This window comes from Numida meleagris, chromosome 21 (genome assembly GCF_002078875.1).
Source record: "Numida meleagris isolate 19003 breed g44 Domestic line chromosome 21, NumMel1.0, whole genome shotgun sequence".
Taxonomy (NCBI): domain Eukaryota; kingdom Metazoa; phylum Chordata; class Aves; order Galliformes; family Numididae; genus Numida; species Numida meleagris.
The window spans coordinates 88,483-112,140 of NC_034429.1; the positions used below are offsets into that span (position 1 = coordinate 88,483).

At 46.7% G+C, this 23,658-nt stretch overlaps 1 protein-coding gene across 4 annotated transcripts in view; it reads left to right on the forward strand.

Annotated features, from left to right (window-relative positions):
* GFPT1 (glutamine--fructose-6-phosphate transaminase 1) overlaps positions 2,264 to 23,658 on the forward strand; it is a 29,566-nt gene continuing 8,171 nt past the window's right edge. For 2 of the 4 annotated variants that reach the window (XM_021374810.1, XM_021374809.1), the window contains exons 1-15: positions 2,264 to 2,456; positions 11,077 to 11,184; positions 11,644 to 11,751; positions 12,487 to 12,612; positions 13,309 to 13,367; positions 14,033 to 14,167; positions 14,786 to 14,847; positions 15,535 to 15,614; positions 16,080 to 16,133; positions 17,943 to 18,048; positions 19,049 to 19,212; positions 19,871 to 19,966; positions 20,090 to 20,187; positions 20,776 to 20,896; positions 22,256 to 22,413. In XM_021374810.1, the coding sequence (XP_021230485.1) occupies positions 2,279 to 2,456; positions 11,077 to 11,184; positions 11,644 to 11,751; positions 12,487 to 12,612; positions 13,309 to 13,367; positions 14,033 to 14,167; positions 14,786 to 14,847; positions 15,535 to 15,614; positions 16,080 to 16,133; positions 17,943 to 18,048; positions 19,049 to 19,212; positions 19,871 to 19,966; positions 20,090 to 20,187; positions 20,776 to 20,896; positions 22,256 to 22,413 (1,653 nt within the window). In that variant the 5' untranslated portion in view covers positions 2,264 to 2,278. Of the gene's footprint in view, positions 2,457 to 3,407; positions 3,546 to 11,076; positions 11,185 to 11,643; positions 11,752 to 12,486; positions 12,613 to 13,308; positions 13,368 to 14,032; positions 14,168 to 14,785; positions 14,848 to 15,534; positions 15,615 to 16,079; positions 16,134 to 17,942; positions 18,049 to 19,048; positions 19,213 to 19,870; positions 19,967 to 20,089; positions 20,188 to 20,775; positions 20,897 to 22,255; positions 22,414 to 23,658 lie in introns of those variants that run through there. The other 2 variants (XM_021374812.1, XM_021374811.1) reach the window with 2 other exon arrangements.

Here is a 23,658-nt window from a genome sequence, read left to right on the forward strand (position 1 = left end):
TCCTTTTTGTTCTCTTTGCATCTGCTTTGTCCCGTGTCTTAAGGAGATGGTGGGCTTCTAAAAATGGTGGTGTGTGTGACTCTCCAGTGTTCTTTCGTGCAAAAAAAAAAGGAAAAAAAAGGAAAAAAAACGGGGGGTGGGGACACAGAAATAGTGTTTTTTTGACTTTTTATGCAATAGAAAGATTATTTTGTTGTATTTTTAATCAAGTCTTCTTCCAGAGGTTGAAGGACCGTGCCATTGCTGTCTGAGTGGGGGATTCAGGAATGTGAATTCGATCGAGTTGTGTTGAAAAAGCTTTGGATTCTTGCCAGGTTGCTGCCAAAAGGAAACCCATAACTTCAGCTGTTTATTTTAGAAGATGTAATATTGCCATCATTCGTGAGCAGAAGCAAAAAAAAAAAAAAAATAAGTTGTCTGGTTTAAAAAAAACCATGCATTTTTAAATGAATATTAGAAGGTGATCCTTATCAGCTTCAGTAAGTAGAGAGACTAATTAGCTTATTTAGAAGTGAAATTGCTCAGCCACCACTAGTGGTCTGTTTCAACTTGCAGAGGATGATTTCTCAACACAGTACTCCGAGACGAATGCGTGGTGCTTGAGGGCACGAATTACGTTTGTAGGATAGGAAGAAGAAAATGAATGTGTTTACCTATGGCACATCCTGTTTGCTCCCTCTGTGCTGCCAAGGAGCGCAGCGTGTGTGTGTGTGTGTGTGTGTGTGTGGAACTTGGTGGAGCGAGGGGAAGACGTGGCAGGGCAGAACGTGTGCCCGTTGTGGAGGCTATGGGAAGAGAAATATTTATTGTTCTGGAACTGAAATACGTAAAGCTGGCTTTGCAAGTCGTTCTGTTTGTTCCTTGTGCACGTAGGGCTTAATTCCTTCCTGGTGCCTGGCTTCAGCAGATGGCTTGGCTAATGGAGATGGTATTTCTTCTCCGTGCTGCCACAGTTTGTGGTCATGACGTGGCTTATGGTTGTAGTATTCGCTATGTGCGAGGATCTGACAGCCTCCAGTTTGCTCTTTCCTCCCCTCTTTGCCACTACAAATCCACCGAGCGAGTCCCTAAGTGGGGGATCCATTAAAGTCTGTGGAGCACGCAGATCAGCGCGTGGTAGCCGGGACCTTCATCTTACCCGCTGGAAATGTGAAACACAAATAGCTGAGCCAACTATTCCTGTAGCTTTCACGTCGAGTAATAACCCGCTGTCATTTAAATTACCCACTCAGCATTTGGAAGTTGGCTTGAAATGATCGTGTTTTCTTCCCCCCCCCCCCTCATTACAAAGCACGCAGCGGTGAGTAATGTTGCTCCTTTCTCAACACCAGGGCTTTTTTTGGGGCCTGATCTGTCAATCCCGTGCACAGCATGCACCAAAACACACGTAGGTAATTGTTTCATGTGTTAAATAAGACGCAGCTCTTCAGATTTGATCTTTGTTTTTCAGTGAAGCGGCACTGGAAGGCCACGGTGAGGCCTCCCCAGAGCCCAGCTCAGCCCTTCTTCATAGGAAAAGAGATGATGGCAGTGAGTGCTCAGCGCTTGGCCTGGGAGCAGTGTGATGTTCTCCGTGCTTTTTTTGCAAGAGGCATCAACGAGGTGGTTTTGAACCAGACTGCAGCCGGCCATTACACTGAAAATAGCAAGGACTGCACGTTCTGGTGTACTTATGAAAAAGCACGCTGGTGTCTTTGCTGTGCAAAATTGCAGCGTGCCAGTCTGCCACTATCATCACTTTATCCCACGGCGGGGAAAGCACACCCAATCCATTCGTGTTTCCTAAGCTGTCCCAGTGCTCTGCTGCAGGACAGGCTGACTCCAGCAATCCAAACTCTGCTCACCTTGGAGCAGGTTTGCAGGTGGAGATGCTCTCAGTCAGGAGGTGACTCACTGCAGGCTTCCAGGAGGAAGCAGCCTCCTGACAGAGCAGCATGTTGTGCATTTAGGGAGCAGGAGGAAACAGCTGACACGACCTGATGGCAACATTCAATGAGCTGAGTATCACAAAACACGCTGCTTTTTTTCTTCCAGGAGGTGATACTTTGCAGTCTGTCTAGAATCCAGGAGTGCAGCCACAACTTCTATTTCAAGTGAGGTATGCTGAGGCCTGGGGAGGGGTGGGCATTGCTGTGTGGGTGAAGTTGGGAGCAGTTTGCACCAGGAGCATTTGTGTAGCCTCAGTGTGAGGTATGGCAGAGGTTTACGTTGTGAAGTTGAGGGTTTGCTGTGCTGCTGACAGGAGCTGTGTGGTTTAGGAGTGTTTGCAGGGCTGCCCATGCTCCTTCAGGCCTGGTGCATCACAGGTAGGGTCACGTCCTTTGGTTTGCCTCCGGATAATGCTGCGTGTCGACAGAGAACGCCGGGAGGAATTCCACTAGTGAATGGAGCAGAACCTACAGCGGGACAGCATGGAACCCACAGCACAGAATGGGAGCAGCAGGGGAGCAGAGCAGGTCAGTAACGAAGGGAGCTGGAGGCTGATGGGAGCAGGAGTCCTGTGTTCCTGGGGGCCAGTTTCTGATCTGTAGGTCGCTGGGTTAGCTGCTCCCTTCTCCTTTGGGAAATGGACTTCCATTGTTGCAAGGCGCCCGGCTCCCAGCAACACGCGGGCTCCTGCGTGAGAACAACTGGGGGGGAACCAGAATTTGAAGCCAGCTCTCCTCCACCTTCACAAAGGGAAAAGAAAGCGGTGAGCAGCTCGACTCCCAATTAACAGCTCGATTCCCAATTAACAGCTCGATTCCCTATTAACAGCTCGATTCCCAGTCACTGCCCTCCACAGCCACGTCCTGGGGGCTGTGTCACCGCGTGGGTTACGGCAGCCAGGGCCCAGCGCACACACAGGGCTCTGCACCGCACACTTTGGAGCCTCGTGCCGTGCCCTCCTTGCTCTGTTTGGGTCCAGGCAGGCTGTGAGAGCAGGAAGGTCAGCATCCATCGCTGTCCTGTTCTTACACACGGATTTTAGGTTTCTTTGTGGGCTGCGTATCGCAATGTCAAGCTGAAGATAATCGAACCCTTTTCTTTACCAAGGGCCTTTGCCCTTTCCGTCGCCTCAGGCTTTCACTGCTTAGTTACTACTTTCAAACAGCGTTTGGCTGGGGCAGCTGGGGATGGCGGAACCCAACGCCCTGCGATACGAACGAGCCCATCCGCTCCGTCACGCCCCAAATTCATCCTCATTTATTCCCTTCTCAGTGAGCGCCGTGATGGAGCCGGGCCACGTGGCGGTGGCTGTGCCGAGTCACGCGGTTCCCGTTCCGCTGCCGGCTCCTCTCATCGCCTCCAGGAGCTCGGGAGGGGCTCCGCGTGCCGTACCCCCGCGTTCCGGCTCGGTTCGCCCGTGACCCGACCCCCGCAGCGCGGCTCCGTGTGCCACGTCCCAGGACCGGGCGGGGCGGGGCGGAGCGAACGGCGCAGTCCAATGGCGGCGCCGGCTGCGCGCATGCGCTCTGCGCCGGCGGCGGGGGGCGGGCGGGGCGGCCCCGGCTGAGGGGAGAGCGGCAGCGCGGAGCGGAGCGGAGCAACGCGCAGCATGTGCGGTGAGAGCCGGGGCCTGGGGCCGGGCTCTGCCTCTGCCCACCGCGGGGAGATGAGCTGGGCGGGCCGGGGGTGAGGCTGCATCCCCCGACGTGGGGTTGGACAGGGGCCCTGCGTCCTTCTGGGGGGAGTGTCAGCGCCTCTCGGCGCGGTGTGCGGCCGAAAACGCGGAGCGCGGAAAGGCCTCGGTGCGGGGGGAGCCCCGGGAGCCGCCGGGCAGCGCGGAAGGATGCGGTGTCACCAGGCGGGACGCGGCGCTGCCCGGCGGACCCAGCGCGGGCTGCGGGCGGACAGGTCAACCCGCGGGGCTGTGCGTGCTCCCGGCACCGCGTGCCCCCCTTGGCTGCCGGGGTTGTCCCACCTCGTGTCTCGGCCCCAGAGCTGCAGCTCATCCTTCTTTCTCTCTTTCCCACGTTGCCTTCGCGTGGTTCCACGCTCTGTTCGTTATTTTCGCTTATTCCCACGTTTTTGTTTTTTTTTTTTTTTCCCTCCGCTTTTACTCCCAGAATTAAGGCTGGTGCTGTAAGTGAGGTAGGGATCGGCCTCTGCTCCCAGGTGCCAGCGATGGGTCGAGGGGCAGCGACCTCAAGTGACACCACCAGAGGTTCAGGTTGGATATTAGGAACGATTTCTGCTCCCAGAGAGCAGCGAGGCACTGGCACAGGCTGCCTGGGGCGGTGGTGGGGTCAGCATCCCTGGATCTGCTCCAGAGATGTGGCACTGAGAGGCATGGTTATGGGCATGGTGCGATGAGCTGGGGTTGGACCTGGAGACCTTACCGCTCTCTTCCACGTCTCTTCCAGCATTAACGATTCTGTGATTTCATTCTGTGTATCCAGTTTGCCACAGCCGTTTGGCTCTGTGGCATTGAAGCAGGGTGAAGCCTTCAAGCTGTCAAGTTGTGGAGCTCTATGAAGGTGCGCTCAGGAATTCGTCCTTCACCCTCTGTTTAATCATAACCATCGTAGGATGGCTTGGGTTGGAGGGAACCTCAAAGATGATCTAGTTCCAGCTCCCCGCCGTGCTCACGCTATGCGAATTTCTGTTAACAAAGTGGAACAAAACTAAGAATAGAAGGGATAGTTACTACTCTAAACAGCTGGCTGCAGGAATAGGGCTGTGGTTCTGGTGCCTCATTCTTTGAGGTCCAGCCTTTGAGATGAGCACTGTTAACATTCTGGTCTTCATCATCTTAACTGCGATAAGCGCTGGGCATTCTGTGGGTGGTTATATAGTTGCATTCAAGATGTTAAACATTTCTTTCCTTTTTCGTGTGAGCAAGGTTGTTCTTGGATGTTGGAAGTGTTTTATGAAACAGGATGGAGAAACATCAAGGTTTAGTGGGTGTGTTGTTCTGTTCAGATACATCCTGCAGTGAAAAATGAGGAGAGTGTGTTTCTCTAAAGACTTACGGATTAATAAAAGCGTATCTTATAAACTGAGCAGCTTCTGGATGCAGGAGGTGTATGAAGACAGCAAAACATTGCAGGAAACGGGAGAGGAGCTGCTTGGAGCCAGCAGGTGCTGCCCCATATGCTGTGATCTCCCTGGCTGCTGTCATTCACAGCCCAGCTGCTGGGCACGAGACCTGGATGACCGTGGTCTGGGCTTCTACATTTCATTGCAGTGAAGGTTTGAGCTTTCCTTAGTGACAAAATCCATGTCTCAAGCCCTGGTTCCTCCTGCTTCATCCTCTGCAGGGTCCTGATGGGATGGCTCTTGGGATGATCTTCACATTTATGCCTAAGAGACCTCCCGAAGTCCTGTGATCTGATGCACTTGTACCCCTTGACAGGTGAAGCAACCTCAAAATTCACTTCATTGATACCTGATGCAAGTGTGGGGTCTGGTGTGTAGATAAGCTGTTGCTTTTGATCGTCTTGCAAAAGGGTAGATTTTGTTCTTGGTGTGTTTTACAAACTTGCTGTTTAAATACTTAACCAGATATTTGAGTGTGCTTTGGTCCGAATGCACCAAACCAGTTCAATGGCATCCGTGATACGGTTTGGAAAACGGGTCTTTCAAGGTAGCCAGGCCTGATAGATTGTTCTGTAAATAAGTAAACCCAACGTCTGCTTTAGAACAGCAAAAAAAGGGCTTTTAGAATTCAGATCCTGTGGTATTGGTGATCACTGGAGATGAAAATGGGCTTAAGAAAGAGATTTTTTTTCCTGCTTTTTCCCAGTCTATCGTGCACAATATTTATGTGATCTTTAGTAACCTCCATCTAATTTCTTGAAAACCAGGGGTCTGGTAATCCTCGACCACCACAACAAAAGATTGTTCAGAATTGCCTGGTGGATGTGTGATAACATCACCAATGGGAGTGATTTTAACAGTGTAGAGCATGGTATAAAGTTATTTGTTAACCTGGCAGTAAACCTAGCCTGAAGGCTTTTTGGCTTTTGTGAGAAAAGGATCAGGAGAAGCTCTTCCTGCGTAACTTCGTGTATTCGAGACACTGGGGAAGATAAAATGCTCTTACGTGGAAGTAGTGATTCATTTCATTTTCCTGTGAGCTTACTGTGAAATAAGGGAGCATGGGAAGCCAAAAGGTCACAGGAAAAGAACAGTCTCAGAAAAGGTATTTTCGTGGCTGTCAGTAGAAATAATGAGTGTCCGCGTGGCAAAATCTCTATTCTGTCAACTGTTCATAGGGGGATCTTTATATAGCTGCCATTGAAATGCTTGCTTTTAGTGCCTGGTTATTAAAAATTGGTTCTAAGAGAGCTGAGTTCCACAAGCACCTGGATTTCCCCTCTGCTGGGGTGAGGATTTTAAGCAAATCTGTAAGAAGCAACATTTTATGTTCAAAACTCTCTTGTTCAACATATTTCACTCAAGAGGGATGTACCAGGCTTCTCAGTAGGGCAGGTCTTAGTGTGATGCGTGGTCTGTTCAGTCCGTGTGTGCAAAGTCCTGCGTCAAGCCACTATTTGAAATGCTTTTTTATTTTTCTATTGTAAAGCGTGACTGCTCCTCTAATCCTAAAGTATATTAGCGTCAAGTCCTGAAGTTATATTAGTGTATTCCAGACGGGGGTATTGTATTTTCAGAGCCTATCCGAAATAAATTTCTGTAGCAGGCTCGCTGCTGTCTCCTGGATGAGAATCCACTGTTAAAATATAGTTCTGGGCTAGAATAAAGTTCATGGGTGTTTTATTTTTTTTTGTTTCGCATGGCATGTATTCCACCTTGAGTAACGGCAACTCAAGGCTCGTCGAAGCCGTGCAATTAAATGCCGTTCATGATGCCTGGTTTCCTCACTTGTTCCAGAGCCCATGTTAGAGTGCAGGTGTGACATTATTACTGAAAAGGAGTAGTGTTGATTCGAGGCTAAATGTGTACGTTGAGCTGGAAGTGAAACTCTCGTTTTTGGGTCTGTTGGGGCCTGAAATGATGGCAGGCTGCTTCCAGGAACCGTCTGCTTCAAACCCCGGATTTCTCCATCTTCAGCACTTGGGACGAGGCTGGGAAGGGAGCTGGGCTGGTGGTGGGATGCTGATGGAAATGTACCAGTTTTACACTGGAACTTAGAACCAGAGAATTGTTAAGGTTGGAAGAGACCACTGAGATCCCCAAGTCCAGCTCATCCCACCATGCCCACTGACCACATCCCTCAGTGCCACATCTCCATGGTTCTGGAGCACCTCCAGGGGCAGTGACCACACCCCCCCCGCCAGGCAGCCTATGCCTGTGCCCAACCACTCTTTCCAAAAAGAGATTTTTCCTAATATCCAACCCAGTGTGTTTCTCTTGACTGTTGTGATTTAAATGAGTTGTCGCTTTGATGGCAAAATTGGCACTTTGTGACGGAGCGCTCTGTGCGGAGCCTTCAAGCAGCTGTAAAGATTTGTGCAGTTCCTCTCATCTTTTGAGTCATTTACATTGATTTGTGTATAAGCACTGAGAGGGAGAGAGCAAGGATTTAATAAGACATTGTGCTCTGGAGAAGAACATCTCTCCGTTGTGCGGAAAGAATGTCTTTTACAGTCTATAAAACACAAGGTGGGGATAGCTGTGTGCCATCCTGCATTGCCACATCCCACCTCGGAGAAGGATAAAGTGATCTTTGTTCAGCTGGGGAATAAAAAGAGGTTCTTTGCTGTGCTTTGCATCATGCTGGGACGTCAGCATCACCTGAGCACCCTTTGGCTTGCACGGCTGCCATTCCCTTCTGTAGGGTTGCCCATCTTGGCCAATATCTTGGGGTGCAGCTCAGGAGCTAAGTGCTATCTGCAGAACTCCTCTTGCTGGCTGCTGAGAGAAATAAACATTTTTTTCCAAGAACACACTAAAATCAGTGAAGCATGACAAGCAATTAATGCCTTGGGTCTTTTTTGTCGTCTGTTGAGGGCAGCAGAATTGTATTTAAAAATGGAAGGTGATTATAAGATGTGATTGCTCATCTGTTCCGGAATAATCCAGTGTTGAGGGTAGAGGCAGTAAAAATGCTGTTCTGTACGTGTGGGTTGAAGCTTTCTCCAGCTCTGAAGAATTACCTCATTATGGGATGTTTGAGAAAGAGAAAACGAAAATATTTCCTGTAAATGGAACTGTTATTTACACGTAGTTCATCGTGATCAGATGTTATGAATGGATGAGAAGCCTTCAAATATTTGGTTTTAACTTGCTGCCAGACTTGCATTCATTTTCACCTGCCTTGCTGCCCATATTGATATTACTCTGTTTATTTTTAATCCTTTTTTTTAATACATATTCTTCCTGTTTTCTGTGTGCTTTAAACCTGCTCGTCTTTCTTCCCTTCTCAGTTGTAAAAATGTGCAAGGCTCACAGGTGAGTTTGTAGAGTTCTGTTTTCATAGTGGCCTCTCCGTTGTCACTCCATCCAGACCTGCACCTCCCAATGTTTAAAAGTATTTTTTTTTAATTTGTTGCATATTCTACAGCGTTAATATTACATTTACATGCTTATAGTTGGCTTTTTTTCCACAGTCTGTGTTTTCTGATAAACATCACTTTATTATGTGGCTTTCTCAGTCTTAGATTCCAACTTTTCCCCAGTCCTTATGAATAATCTGAGTCTAGTTGCGCTGTAATTAATACATTTTCAATGCCTGAGGCACACGCTTCCCTTCTGGATGGATGTTTTTTAGTTGTTTACAATACGAGCACAAATAAATGCTACTTCAGTGTCATTCCAGTTGAGCCATCCCTGCCTGGAAGGCGTTTCTTCTCTTTTTGTCTGGTCAGGTGTGACTGAACTTTATTAAAGCGGGCTGTAGGGCCGCCGCGAGGCCTCCCCTCGGCCTCCTCTTCTTTGGGCCAAGCCAACCAAGGGCCCTCAACTGCTGTTCATACATCCTGCCCACCAGACCCTTTCCCACCCTTTGGGCTCTCCTTTTGGACCTTCTCTAACAATTTTATGTCCTTCTGATGTTGTGGCACACGGAGAGGGGCACTCTGCCCTCAGCAGCTCCTTGTTGGGGAGCCTCAGAGCTGCTGATGGCTGCCACGTTGGGTTATGAGGTGGCAGGGCAGCTGCTGAGACCACCTCAGTTGTCCCCTTTGCCACCCCTTTCCCTGTCCTCTTTTCTTCTCTCTTTGGCACGGTTTCTTCTCTCGATTCACAGCAGTTCTGGTTCACTCTTTGCTCGCCAGCCTGTCCTGTGTTTGTTTGCCTGTGAGTCACTCGGGCTGGTGAAGAAGGCCTCTTCTGTGCTCCATCAATGAGGCTCTTGTGTGTCTGATTCTGTGCGGGGAAGGGCTTCAGGAGTGGCCTTGCTCTGCCTTCAAACCCCGGAGCACCTCAGCACTCATGATCAGTTTCCATTTGCTAAAAAAGAGCCTATCCCACAGGGATGGTGATGTGCCCTGATAGTGGAAGAACTCATGGATGCTTGCGTGGGTCTGGTGGTGCTCACAGCAAGATGGCCAACGTGCTTTTGAGGGGAAAGAAAGCTGGGATTGTGGGGCCTTATGGAGAGCTGCTTGGACATGAGGAGCTGCCCAGAGCTTGGACCGCAGGGCTATAGGGAGAGCTGGGCATGAGGAGCTGCCCAGAGCCGCTGGGAATAGGACCGTATGTAAAACAAGGGGTGAGGTTTCTGCCCCCAAATTGTCTAGCTAAATGTAAGCAGCTTTCATGTTTCTGTAATTACACGTGCTGGTTGTAATTATGGCTTCTCAGCCTGGTTGGCTTTGGGTTGGTGTGTAGATGGAAAGGGATATCTCAGGAGTTGCTGGAAGTAGCTTTTTAAATGCTATCTTGGATACCTATTTGGGACGTTTCAGGCAAATAAGAGAGCGGCTTTTCCAGCTGCCTGCTAATAAAGCAGTTTGCTCTGTACTCCTGGATGAGACCTGGCAGCCACTTAGAGTATTTCAGGCATCCAGGATATAGCTGAAATATGCAGCCTGTCAGCCTGGGTGACAGCTCTTTGGAGTCAGCTCACTTGTGAACAGGGGCTGCTGTTTGTCTGAAGAACGTGGTTTTTAGAATTGGAGCGAACTAAGCATCTCAAATGGGCAAACTTTTTGTTTTGCTAAAAGAGTGAGGGTTTGGAGGGTGAGAGCAGAGGGAGCTTTTGAAACACGGCCGAGATTGTTGACTGCTGTCACTGTTTTATTGTCTGCTGAGATTTCAGCTGTGCATTGCAAGGGTTGTGGAGGAGGGACTCCTTCTGTCCACGTAGGTCCAAGAACCAGTGTTCAGGTGGAACAGATGCCATCAAGAGGTGGCAGCAGCTGGCTGGTGTGGGATGTTGGGAGTAAAGGAAGGGGAAATGTAGTTTTTTATAACTCTGGCCCTGTTATCTCACAGGTGGTTGTGGGAATGGGCTTTGGGTTTAGGGGAAATGAAGGCAGGAGCAAAAGGCATCGAGTAGGGAGTCGTCATGGAAGTAAAATCTTCCAGGCAGAAGTCTGGGAACTGAGGAATGTTACATGGCAGCACCGTCCAGAAAAAAAAACAAAGATTTGGGATGCCGTTAAGAAGGACTCTGTGTGGGTGGGTGACTGAACTCCGTTCTCCTCAAGACTGATTTATAAAGTTTCCCTGATTACAAACCTTGCGTTACCAGGCACTCGCATACGTGGATGTTTGCGTGGATCTGCTGTGCTTTTATTCTGTGCAGATGTTTTTCTCCTTTGAAAAGGGGGAAATGATAATTTTCCAGTACAGGTATTTCTAGCAACCAGTAAATGTCTTTACACGCTCCCGTTCCGTGATGGCACCAAAGGGAATCTTTTTGAAATAGCACCATAGCTGGTGCTGTAGATCCAGGAATTTGCATGTTCCCATCACCGTGATGTGTTTGCATCCCAATTCGTTAAAAATAGAAGCAGTGATTTATCAGCCCTTGCAGCCCCCTGGAAAAATAGCTTCATTAGTTCAAAAGTGTTGATTTGGAGGAGCTGAATTAATTTTTCCCAATTTTTTCTGCCGGAGGAGCTTAGTGAAAGGAAAGCTATTTGAGGCAAAATTCATCTTGAAAATGGTTCTTAAGCACCAGAAGCCCAATTTTCCTCAGTTGTGACTTTATGGTAATGTTATGCTCTTCTCCCCACGCAGGCATCTTCGCTTACCTGAACTACCATGTTCCCCGGACAAGACGGGAGATCCTGGAGACCCTTATCAAAGGGCTCCAGCGGTTGGAGTACCGTGGCTATGACTCTGCAGGTAATGGTGGCTCTTCCTTGGGTTTTGGCTTAACGATTTTCGTGGTGTTCATGAATGTTTTCTGCTGGCTTTTGCTTTTGAAGCAAGCTGAAACACAAATCGGGTATGTCTGTGGTTGGAGGTTTGAGTTATCTTTCAGCGTATGGGTTTCTGTAAGTGTTCTTGATACCTGGTATCTAAGGACATGAGTTGTAGAATCACAGAATGCATCGGGTTGGAAGGGACCTTAAAGATAATCTAGTTCCAACTCCCCTACCATGGTATTGAAAATACCTCCAAGGTGACAAAGGGAGGATTGACTTTAAGTCTTGAGGGTTTCTTGCCTTTCTTTTGGAGGGTCAGCTGAGGAGAGAAAAGGCATTGTAAAGGGAAAAAGTCAACAGTACTGCTTTACGTAAAATGCTGTAACACACGTTTTGCATTTCACACTATTTCTTTATATTCCATGGTGATGCTTAGGTGTGGGAATCGATGGTGGCAATGACAAAGACTGGGAAGCTAATGCTTGCAAAATCCAGCTTATCAAACAGAAGGGGAAAGTGAAGGCTCTGGATGAAGAGGTGCACAGTATGTATTGTTCTTTCAGTCTTCGCTCTCTTCCCTTGAAACGTTTTCTCATGTCTTTATGTTTTGAGTATCATCTATTTTACGCAGAAAAACTCTTATTTGGGAATAAGTTTTGTGTAAAGTCCCAGAGGTGTAAACACATATGTGTGCTGCAAAGGACCTGAGGACATGACCCTGAGGACATAATGTTACAGAGAAACCCTGTTTTCTCAAGAAAGTGCAATCACATGCTATTAATGTTAAATGGATTTGAAATACAGTTAAAAACCTGACAAAACAAACAAGCCTTCCTCAAACTGGGGAAATGGGAAATCCTGGGAGATAGTTATCAGACATCTAGAGCTTGGCCATGAGGAAAGGAAAACGTACTAAAAAATTAAATAGTTGAATTTTATATTTCCACATGAAAACCTGTCAACCTGTGTAGCAATGAGGTAGGTGAATGGCTCCAAGTAGGCACTGATGTATGTAATTGCCAAATTAATGAGAGCACAAAACGAGGTCTTGTCCATCTGCTTCTGTTCATATTCCCTTGATTTTAAAGCTAGACTCATTAAATCTGTGCAGAACACGAAGAGTCACCAAGTTGTTGGGTCAGAACTTGGCGTTGCGTTGGGTTTGCCCATTGGTTTGGCTGCTCAGCGTTGCTGTCTCTGTGGATGTGGGAGGCAGGATGAGATTCTCCCAGTGGCTTTGGGTCAGGGTAATAAAACCTTCTCCCACTTCTGCCTGCAGAGCAGCAGGACATGGATCTCGACATCGAGTTTGACGTACACCTTGGAATCGCACACACCCGTTGGGCTACCCATGGAGAGCCCAGTCCTATCAACAGCCACCCGCAGCGCTCGGATAAAAACAACGGTGAGAACGTTTGCTTGAGGGGATGTGTGCTCCTCAACAAATTGTGGCAATGTGTCCGGCTTTCTGGGACACCTGACATGTCACAGGGAAGGGCGGCTGGACCCAGAATGGCTGGTTTGATGCAGACTGTGGTGCTGAGCACAGTCATTGGGAAGATGGAGGAGTCTGGGACTGATTTTCACCATGGGGAAGTTCTCATGAGCTGCGTGCAGCACTGACTGATCTCATGGAGGGCTGGAGTGAGCGTCCCAGGGGTTCAGTGGGTGCATGGCCATAGTGCAAGAAGAGTTAACAACACAGAATGAAATTGGATGGTAAGAATCTACCCAGATGTTCTCGGGATTTTTTTTTCCCTTTTTTCCCCCTTTTTTGTTTTCTGTTCCCCACCACTGTACAGAAGTGGCTTGGTTGGTGTTTTTTGGTGTAGCAGCCCCGGGGACAGCACCAACAATCTGACAGGAGCAGTGAAGTGTTCAGTTGTTTCCAGCAAGGTCGTTATTTTCTTCTGCCATTCCCACCCAAGCAGAATGGGGAACAGCAAGGAAATCACACCAGGAAGTGAAACTCTTCTCTGTATTCTGGTGGCTGTACACACTGTAAAGTCCTGTGGTCCCAGCTGTTTGTTGGGTGTTGTGCTGCTGTGGGCATGGGCGGGTGTCAGCTCCCATGGTGAACTGTGTCTTCCTCTGTCTCCAGAGTTCATCGTCATCCACAATGGCATCATCACCAACTACAAGGACCTACGGAAATTCCTGGTGAGCAGGACCCCAGCGTTGCTGGGAGGGGTCAGGAACCCCCCCACCCACTCCCAAGCTGCATTAGCACGCACTCATTCTGCATTCATTCCTTCTTTCACTCTTCCACTTGCACTCTCACTCTCCCACTCCCACGCACTCGACCACTTACCTGCTCACAGTCACCCTTGAACTCATGCACACTCACACGAACACCCACTCTTGCTCTTCTCCTTGCACTGTTGCACATTTGCACTCACGGACACACACGCTCTACCTCACACTTTCTCTTCTACTCCGCCTCTTGCACTCATGCCCCCATTTGCACTTCCACTCTCTCACTTGTATTAATGGAGTGGAAGGAAGAGTGCGGAGGAAAGAAGACAGGAAGGGAAAGGAAGGGTGGATGGATGGAAGGGAGAAAATGAAAGATGGAAGGGGAAGGGGAAAGGAGGGCGGGTGATGAAAAAGGAAGGCAGGAAAAGGGGCTGAAAGGCAGGAAATAAGCAAGAAAGAGGAAAGGGCACAAAAAGAAGGAAAGGAAAGAAGAAGTAAGGAAAAGAGAATGCAGGAACAAAGGAAGCAAAGGAGGAGGCAGGATGGGAGAAAAAGGAGAAGTGAAAGAAAGGGAGGGAATAAAGGGGAGGGGACAGAAGGCCGGTTACCAATGTGTGCTGTTGCTGCAGGAGAGCAAGGGCTATGATTTCGAGTCAGAGACGGACACAGAGAGCATCGCCAAACTGGTGAAATACATGTATGACAACCGGGACAGCGACGACATCAGCTTCACCACCCTGGTGGAGAGGGTCATCCAGCAGCTGGTAATGCATGGGGCACAGTGTGGGATGGGGGCATGGGGATGGATGGGGGCAGATATAAGGATCCTGGGAGCGTTACCCAGGGGAGTGCTGTTAGAGACAGGGTCAGGTCCATGCAGTGTGTGCTTGGAGTCTGCCTGCAGTCTCCATCTGGAAGAGATGCTGACCCCTGGTGGGAACTGCACTGCACAGCCTGGCTTCCACGTGTCAGCTCTGGCTGAACTGCGCAGGACCAGGATCCATCACGGTGCACATCTCTTCCCAGAGGTTGTTCAGGAGGTGTCTGTTTGTTTTTTTTCCTCAGTGATTTCCCTGGCAGAAGCTGCAGTAACTGCAGACAGGAACAAATGTTGCTTTTTATCAGGCTTTTTTTCCCCTTGTAAGTTCCCTGTGAGCTAACACAGGAGTGCTTGCAGGGACTGCCAGGCAGTTCAGAACTCAGTGGCTGAGGAGAAGCCCAGGGCACCTGGAGCATCTGGTGGTTCCAAGGGATCAGTGAAATCTGCTCAGCATCTCCAACATATTTGCAGAAACATAAGTGCAGCTTACATGCTGGGATTCCTAAAATCCTGCCCTGGCCTCAAATGAAGGGATAAACCATTTGTATTTCTCTCATTCTAGGAAGGTGCTTTTGCCCTCGTGTTCAAAAGCGTTCATTATCCTGGTCAAGCAGTTGGTACCAGGTAAGTATTGTGTAGAAGAAAAGACAGTCTTGGTGCACCCGACCTTTAGGTGTCTTCCCTCTCCAGCTAAAACAGAAGGCAACAGAGGTTGTTCCCATGGTATATGGTGGGGTGAGGTTGGCTGTTGTTTTTCACTTCCCCAATTATTATAACAAAATTCCAGAGAGCAGAATGGTTCTGTTGGAAGGATGCACCAAATACTTGAAGGGTTTCTTTGCGACCTGTGTTGCAGTTGGAACAGGGCAGCTCAGAGCTTTGGGAGGGGCAGCTTCTTCTGTAGACTTTTGGTTGCAAGAGCTTTGAAAGGAGATGGTTTTCTCTCTTCTGTGTTTGCAGCATGTAGGCAGGGGCTCCATTTGACTTGCAGGCGAGCCAGCCTGGTGTCCCAAGTTTCCTACTCCACTTTTAAACATGAAGATCAGTCCAGTTGATTTTAACCACATGCATTAACCTAATAACCAGTTTCAAATTTCCATGCCAGTAACTGTAGGTGCCCACAGTGCGCAGCAGTCCGTGCGTCCCTGGCTCAGCTGCCTGGGATTTGGGTTACTCTCGCAGAGCTGACGCTGAATTTGGGACAGATTTTAGCTCAGTCGGGTGCTGTGCTGGGGGACAGCAGTCCCTCCAGGTTGGATCTCAGGGGGATGAACCTTTGGGTGCTGAGGATTGTCACTCGGTGTCTTGCAGGCGAGGCAGCCCTCTGCTGATAGGAGTGCGCAGCGAGCACAAGCTCTCCACCGACCACATCCCCATCCTGTACCGGACGGGTAAGCATGAGCTTACTTAGCTTTAATGGCCTGTGATTGCAATCAAAACACATCTTAATGCAGTACATTTCAACATAGGTACTTACATTCACATTACATTCATATTACGTGCGTGGCATGTTGGCATTCAGGAACTTATTTGCTTTTAAAAATGTGCTTTGTAAGCACTGTCACGAACCTTACTTTATTCCCCCATAATGTAAATTTTTAAAGCCACTCAGTTACTGAGCACTGAGTAGTTCTCTGAGCACTGCAGTGATCACAAGGACTCGCTGTCCCAGTATGTCTTCCTCCTTCCTAATGGTGCTGCTAATGATACCTTGCTGCAATATGAAGAACTGGTCCCAGTGAGCTGTCTGTTTCAGCCCAGTTGATGCTGGATAATTAGCAGTAATTCTTAATGTATGTATGTAACACGCTTTTTTTGCCACTGATCTGAATTTTGTTTTCCGATTGCACTTTCAGCTGTACAGTCTATGGATCATTCTTTTGATGGAATATCCATAAATATGGAGGAAGGTGCCTGCCAGAGAAAATCTCCTAGTTGTCATTTCAGACAAATCCTCCAGTTCGTTAGGAAAGGAATCAGAAATGAAGCAAATATGCATTGTCTCTTTACTGTGTGGTTATTGCTTTCCGTGTGATGTAGTGAAGCGGATGGGATAACTGGAATTCCTTCTGGATCAGGAACACCATGAGCAACACACTGAACCTGCTTCAAGTGTTGTGCCCTAATGCTTGGCAGTCAGGTTTACCTGTGACTGCAGCTCACTTCCCTTTGCTCTGTCAACGTGGCTGTGTTTGTTCAGCTTGAAATACATGGGGCACTTATTAGGGGAAACCATTTTTAATCTCGTATTAAGTACTTAATTTAATCATGCCTTCGTGTGTGATCTGATGAACTGAGTTCATATCTGAAGCTGGAGAGAGCAGCTGTGTTAATCTGTGCTGCAGTGCCTTTGCAGAACTGTATTGTGCCTGGAACTGTGGTAAGGGAGGGAGAATGCTATTAAAATATACTCAAAACGTATCCCCCCTCCCCAGTTGTCATTATAGCTGTGTTAACTCTCAGTGACACTTCAATTCTTTGATTTAGAAGGGAAAAGATTAAAAGATTCTGTGTTGCTCATAGATTCTAGTCAATGGGAAGTGGGTGCTGTGCAGCAGCCATCCAGGTTACCCGTAGATGATTGGATCATCTGTGGACAAACAGATAACATACGAGCTGTAATTAGTTGGTAACTCTCATTTTAACTTTTCAACCATTCCCTGGTTAAGATGCAGATATTGTCCCTGTGTGCCAGCGCATTCCAGTTCCAGCTCAGAGGAAAGCAGTGCAACATAGTAAAGTCAATGCGGGGAAATGCATTTTGAGGAACAAAATTTGCATGTTGTGATCAAGTATGGGTACTTCTGTTGGAGAGTGGCTACTAACACCTTTGCTATGTCCTTTCCCTCATTTACTGACCTGATGAAGTGGAGGGCCCTAAACTGTTGGCTGAGTGAAACCTTCTTGTGAAGTATCAACATGAAAGCAGTATTTTTCCTTTACATTTACAGCACTACAAATGTCAGCATTACGTTACCAAATCAAGTTGGTTCTTAGTCCTGTGTCCTTCAGTCCACCTAAATACTTCCCTCCCGGACAGAGTCAGGCAGCTGTACAAATTTTGAATCCGAATGAGAAGCTTGTATTTGGTATCTCAGGAGCAATGCCAAGTGCTTAGTCATGAATCCCTCATCTGTGTCTGAGCGCATTAGCTCAGCCAGACAGAAGCAGGTTTGGATTACTGCTGGTGGTGCTCAGGTGGCGTGAAAGAATGTCATCCAGCGATGAGAATCACTGACAAAGAAAGAGCAATCCTGCTTGTTTTCTCAAAGCTTCAGGAAAGTTGGTGAAACACGAGCGCAGGAGGCGTTCGTAATGATAAACAGGACAGATTCAACTGGGAAGATATTGGTAAATGTGACTGCTCGTAAAGCAGCATGAGTTCTCTTTTCCTAGTGGAGTCATGCATAAACTTCTTTTTTTTTTTTTTAACTGCTGTTTTTCTATAAACTTAAAACTCTGCGTGCAGCATTACGCTGGCAGATTTAACTCGAAAGCCCATAAAAAGCATGTAAGCAAAGTGAGAAAGGGCACCACGATATAATTTCTGGTGTGCTGCCCTCTATTCCTTGTCCCTGTTAAATTTACTGTGGCCGCTCACAGTGATGAAAATAGTGCTTCATGTTGGTACTGTGCCTTGGGACCTTTGGCTGAGCCTGACCCTGCAGCTCTATCTGGATTTGTCAGTGTGTGCAGCACCTGATCCTTGTGTCTCTTAGGTAAGGACAAGAAGGGAAGCTGCAACCTGTCTCGTGTGGACAGCACCACTTGCCTCTTCCCTGTTGAGGAGAAAGCTGTGGAGTACTACTTTGCTTCTGATGCTAGGTAATGTGCTACAGCATTGTTCAGTGTAGACACAGGTTTGTTCTCTAAAGGCAGATCTTAGATATTGATAAGATTCTAGAGGTGTGAGATGGGAAACCTGGGAGAGCACAGACCTAAAGTAACAGGACGGGTGTTGCTTCTGCAGTGATCTCTGTACATGGGCAATTCCTTTGGTGTCAAAAGTGGTTTATTTTAGTGGGTGGCTCCACTAAGGATTGACTTGACAGCAGCCTTACCAGAACTGGTGGTTTTCTATGTATTAAGGTAATGGATACTTGTTGCAGAGATGTAAAAACACTGCAGTGCTCAACTCAGCAGGTCATTTTGTCATAGCATTTTGGAGAGTCTTGGGGTACCCCAGTATGCTCTGATCTCACAGAGCTCACCCAGGGTCAGAACAAAAACTTCTAAAACAGTGAACTGATGTCTTTCAGTACAGCTTCTTCTCTTCGAGTAAGAGAGCTGAGACTGAAATCTGATGGTAATTCCAATATTGGCATTCCTCAAGTAACCTGCAGGCAGGGAAGGTGTTCGGTAGTACCCAGTGCTTGGAGTATGTCTAAGCAGATCTTAAGTCACTTCAAGAGCTGACCAGGTTGCCCAAAGTTGGGGGAAAATGAGATGCAAGGAGGAAAAATTGCTCATCACTGGGAAAGGAAAGGAACTCTGCACCTCCAGTTGAGCATCCTGTGTGTTACCTTCTTCCTGACTTCCACTCTCCATCTCCTAATGCCTACATCACATTGCTTTGTCTGAGGAGTTAGCAGTTTCTTCTTCAAGCAGCCACTGAGCTCAATAATGAGGTAGATGGAAAAAATCCAGTTATATTGGCAGTGTGGAAATGTTCTCCACAATGTTCTTCTCATTTAAAAAAAAATATATATATATCCATCGACACGAGTAACTTTTAAAAGCTGTATGTTCGGTTATAAATAGGGCTGTAGCCCTCATCCTTCTGTGACAAATAATGTCTGATGGCAAATGCTGTATGCTTTTGTAGTGCTGTCATTGAGCATACCAACAGAGTGATTTTCCTTGAAGATGATGATGTAGCAGCTGTGGTCGATGGGCGTCTTTCCATCCACCGGATCAAACGTACAGCGGGCGACCACCCCGGACGCGCCGTGCAAACCTTGCAGATGGAACTTCAACAGATTATGAAAGGTAACTCTTCTGAATGTCACCTGGGTTGGATGCACATACGCACAGTCACAGAGTAATTCAGGTAGTGAAGGGATGATCTGGTCCTGCACAACCTGGATCAAGTTGTCTTCTTCAAGTAAGAGAGCAGAGACTGAAATCTGATGGTAATTCTAATACTGACAAGCTGGATCAGGTTGTTCAGGGCATTATTTAGTTGAGTTTGGAGTATGTCAAAGGGTGGAAGTCCCACAGCCTCTTTTAGCACCTGTTCCAGTGCTTGACCTCACCCTCATGGTGCAAGAAATCGATCTTGCATCTAATGAGCCTCCCTCAAGCTAACACCTTAATGAGAATTATGGGGCTGAGGATTTTGCCTCCTGCTTGGAGGCATCAGTATTTTCTGAGATTGAGCCCTAACCAGCTTGCCATTCTGGATCTAGCCATCACTTGACACGTTCTGGTACTTTGAATCCAGTTCTCATGATGAGCTGATGCTTTGGTAAGAAATGAAATACCGGCTTAATGAACCTTACTATTAGATACTTACATACAGGCATGAAAAGTCATCTCTGACTGGTAACTGGCATCTCAGTGACTCTGATCCGAGCTTTTCCCCATATGAATGTAAATTACCAGGAGGTAAATCAAAGTATTCACTTGTCTTTTATTTTTTTAATAGGTAACTTCAGCTCGTTCATGCAAAAGGAGATTTTTGAGCAGCCAGAATCCGTCGTTAATACCATGAGAGGAAGGGTCAACTTTGATGACTACACTGGTAATTGAGATGAATCCTTCTTTATTTTTGGCAGTGCAATGTCCAGTAGTTATTCACACCAGTAATCTTGAGAAGTTCTGCTACTTGGCCACCCTAATTTTTCTCTCTGAATCTTGCTTGCAGTGAATCTCGGTGGCTTGAAGGATCACATCAAGGAGATTCAGAGGTGTCGTCGTTTAATCCTGATTGCCTGTGGGACAAGTTACCATGCTGGAGTTGCAGTAAGTGGTCAGTCTCAATCTGTTTGTGAGCTGCAGGTAGAGCTGAACGCTGCTGCATCCGTCAGCAGGATGAGGACGAGATGATAATGCTGAGCAAATGTGCACTGCTTGGTGAAGACCTTTTGGAAGCTGTATTCACCAGGTTTTCAAATTGCCAGCAACAAATGGAGGAACTAAAAGTTTGAACGCTTGAGTGCTCTATGGAAATGTTGATAGTATCCAGTTGAGCAGCCACAGCAAGCTTCTGGCTTGGCCTGGATACTGATGGTGGCTCTTGAATTCGTTGGTAACACAAGTTGTAGTCTGATGGAATGAAAGTGTTTAAGAAGGAAGAATTTTTCAGAACAATTGGAAGCACTTGGCCCTGTAGGCTTTTTATGGGGCCAGAAGCAGGGTAGCTTTTCACGGGCATAGTTGTATGTGACTCAAGCATACTGAGTAATTAAAATATAATCCACTGCTAATTTTTTTTAATGTATTTTGATAGTAATATTTTCCAGTGTATGGCAACCAGAAAGCTTTTTTGCAGTTTGAACACTTAGTTTTCTAACCACGATACGTCATCTTTCTGACATCACCTTTTGCCAGACCCGTCAAGTTCTGGAAGAGCTGACTGAATTACCTGTGATGGTTGAATTAGCCAGTGATTTCCTGGACAGAAACACTCCTGTCTTCAGAGATGATGTTTGCTTTTTCATCAGCCAGTCAGGTACGGTCTCCCTTTACCACCCAAATTGCTCACGTCTTTCCTGTAAGCTTGGGAGGCCAAAAGCAGCGGGGCTGAATTCTTGTGCCTGCCTGTAGGACTGCAAATCCTACGTGCAGAGGGAAGAAATTGGCACAGACATGCTGGAGATGGGGAGAAAACAGAGTGGTTCTCCCTCTGTCCGTCTGCATGATTTCATTTAGCTGAGCCTTACATATGGTGATGGTGGTTTTGTTTCCTTTCTCTGTGAGGAAATATTCCATCAACCAGCAGACTGAAAAAGCATTCTTCTGAGGTCTGGGACAAGACAACACAGTAGTTTCTTTTGAATAGTTTTAATGCTTTAGTTAAAGCATTACCAGATACTGAGCTGCACGGTGGATTTGCTCCGTAAAAGACCTGAAACTATTACAGAAAAAATACAGCAGCCTTGGAATGGAATGAGAGAGAAAACACACAGTTAAGCTTAAAAAAAAAAAAAAATTATAGTGATATATCCTATTTAAAATATTTCCAAGGACAGTGGCAATGATGTATTTATTTTCATTTTAGTTGCAGATTGTCACCGCCGGTCTTCAGCTTTGTTATTAAAACTAGTGATTAGTTTTTCCTCAATGCAATCAAATGTTTTCGGTAGCAAGATCAGTGTCAGGTAACTTAGAGGGTCCCTTCTTTGTAGGGGACACATGTAAGTGTTGTGGTTTTTTCCCAGGTTTTGAAACGTTTTGCTTTTTCCCCTTAAAAGCTGCGCTGCCCCAAACTTAGCAGGGACTGACTGAGGGCACCCTAGAGGATACATCTTTCCCCTGAAGTGTTGGATGTGGCAAACAAGCAAGGGTTTTCCTGGAACCTAAGCTTGGTCATCAGGCATTACAAAACCAAACCAAATACTCAAGTAACCCCTGTTTCCCCCCCACCCATAAATCTGTTTTTCTAGCCTTAGATTTCCACCCTGTTGCCTGGTAGTGCGTAATGCAGCGTGCAGCCAGCGTTGTTTTTGTATTGGAGTATTGAAGTAGGAGTGAACCTAACTGGCTTTGTGTTCCTATCGTCATATGGGTAGGAGCACCTCAAAAGAGGTGTTCTTTTAGGAGAAAGGCAAACTGATGGGATATATGGCAGCTTCTAGTCCCATCTGCGGAGCTCAGCTCACAAACATCACTGCTGCCATCACCAGTGTGAGGTTTCTATTTTCCCACCTGTTGAGTTCGTTTAAGCCAACCTTTTTAATTGCTGACTCCTTTGACTTGCAGACAAACACAAACCTATAAGATTCTATTTGGAAAAGCACTGCAGCTCTACATCTGCAGTGGCAGGAGTAACCCATACCAAATGGCAGCATTGGAAAATGTGTCTTTTCAGGTGAGACAGCAGATACTTTGATGGGTCTTCGGTACTGCAAAGAGAGAGGAGCCTTAACCGTAGGCATAACCAACACAGTTGGCAGCTCTATATCACGGGAGACCGATTGTGGAGTCCATATCAATGCAGGACCAGAGATAGGGGTTGCCAGTACCAAGGTAATACCGAGTTCATAGACCTTACTGAATCTCTTGTGAAGAGGCTGGTTATTATATGGGTCCTCGGAATGCTTTCCATTCCTTTTTTAACAGTTGCAGTTGATGACTGTGTAATCAATGACCATGTGCACCGTGATGCTGTTGATTTTCTTGTATCTTGCAAAGAACTTTTTTTCTTTTTTGTAAAGGAACTATTGGCAAGGAAGCAGTGTTAAATGTTGAAAACAAAAGGGGCTCAGAGAGAAGAATGCCCTAGGAGGCAAAAATTCTCTTCTCTGTCGTTTGTCCTGAGTTGCAGTCTTGGTTTAAACTAAGGTCTTAAGATGGAAAAGGAAATTGTAAGCATTTTAGAAACTTAGTACATAACTGCCCTGAATCACATTGCTTTACTAAAGAATGCTGATGTTAAAGCTTTACTTTTAGCAAATGGGAGAACAGTCTATAAAATAAAGCCATTTTTTGTGTCCACCTAAGAGTTTTTCTTTGGTTGATGCATCTGGCTGTGTGTGATACAGTTTAAAATACCGTGCTTTGCTGCATTTCATTTCAATGAAGTGCTTCTGCACGGTGAAATCTGCTTTGATTTAGTTATATTTAGAGGCGAGATGATGTCAATCTGTTACATAAATTCGGCCAAAAACCACATTGGAGTTTAATAGTTCAGTGGGGAATTTGATCATGGAAAATTCATGAGTCCGTTACAAGAAAACTTTGAACGAGTTGTTTGTCACTGGGTTGTTTTCACATAACCAATGTTCAGAGATAAGTGAAAATGGTGTTTTCTCCCTGGAAATGTGGGGAGTTACCAAAGTTGTGTGTGTATAAAATATGAACTGGAAGAGGTTCTCCCCTTAGGCTGTACATTCAGGTTCATTTTGAGAACACATGATAGACAATCTAAACATTGCTAACACGTCTTCAACTGCATGCTACCCAAAAGCAGGAGATCCCATGCTGTATCACACTCTCCTAGTCGGCATCACCGAAGCTTTTCTAAATTCCTTCAGAGCTGTTGAATTCTTCTCCAGCATATCAACGTGGGAGTTGTTTGATCGTGGTTGAGAAAGGGGCAGAACTACTACAAACCTTCATCTTATTTCTAAGCGACGTCAATCCCAGGCTGGCTCTGCAGAGCATTTCATCAATACATTTGTCTTTTCAGGACTTCAAAGCCTAGCCTTCATAATGGCTGTTGGATTCTATGCCTCAAATGTTTTTGCAGATAGAGTTGCCTTGGGCACTGTG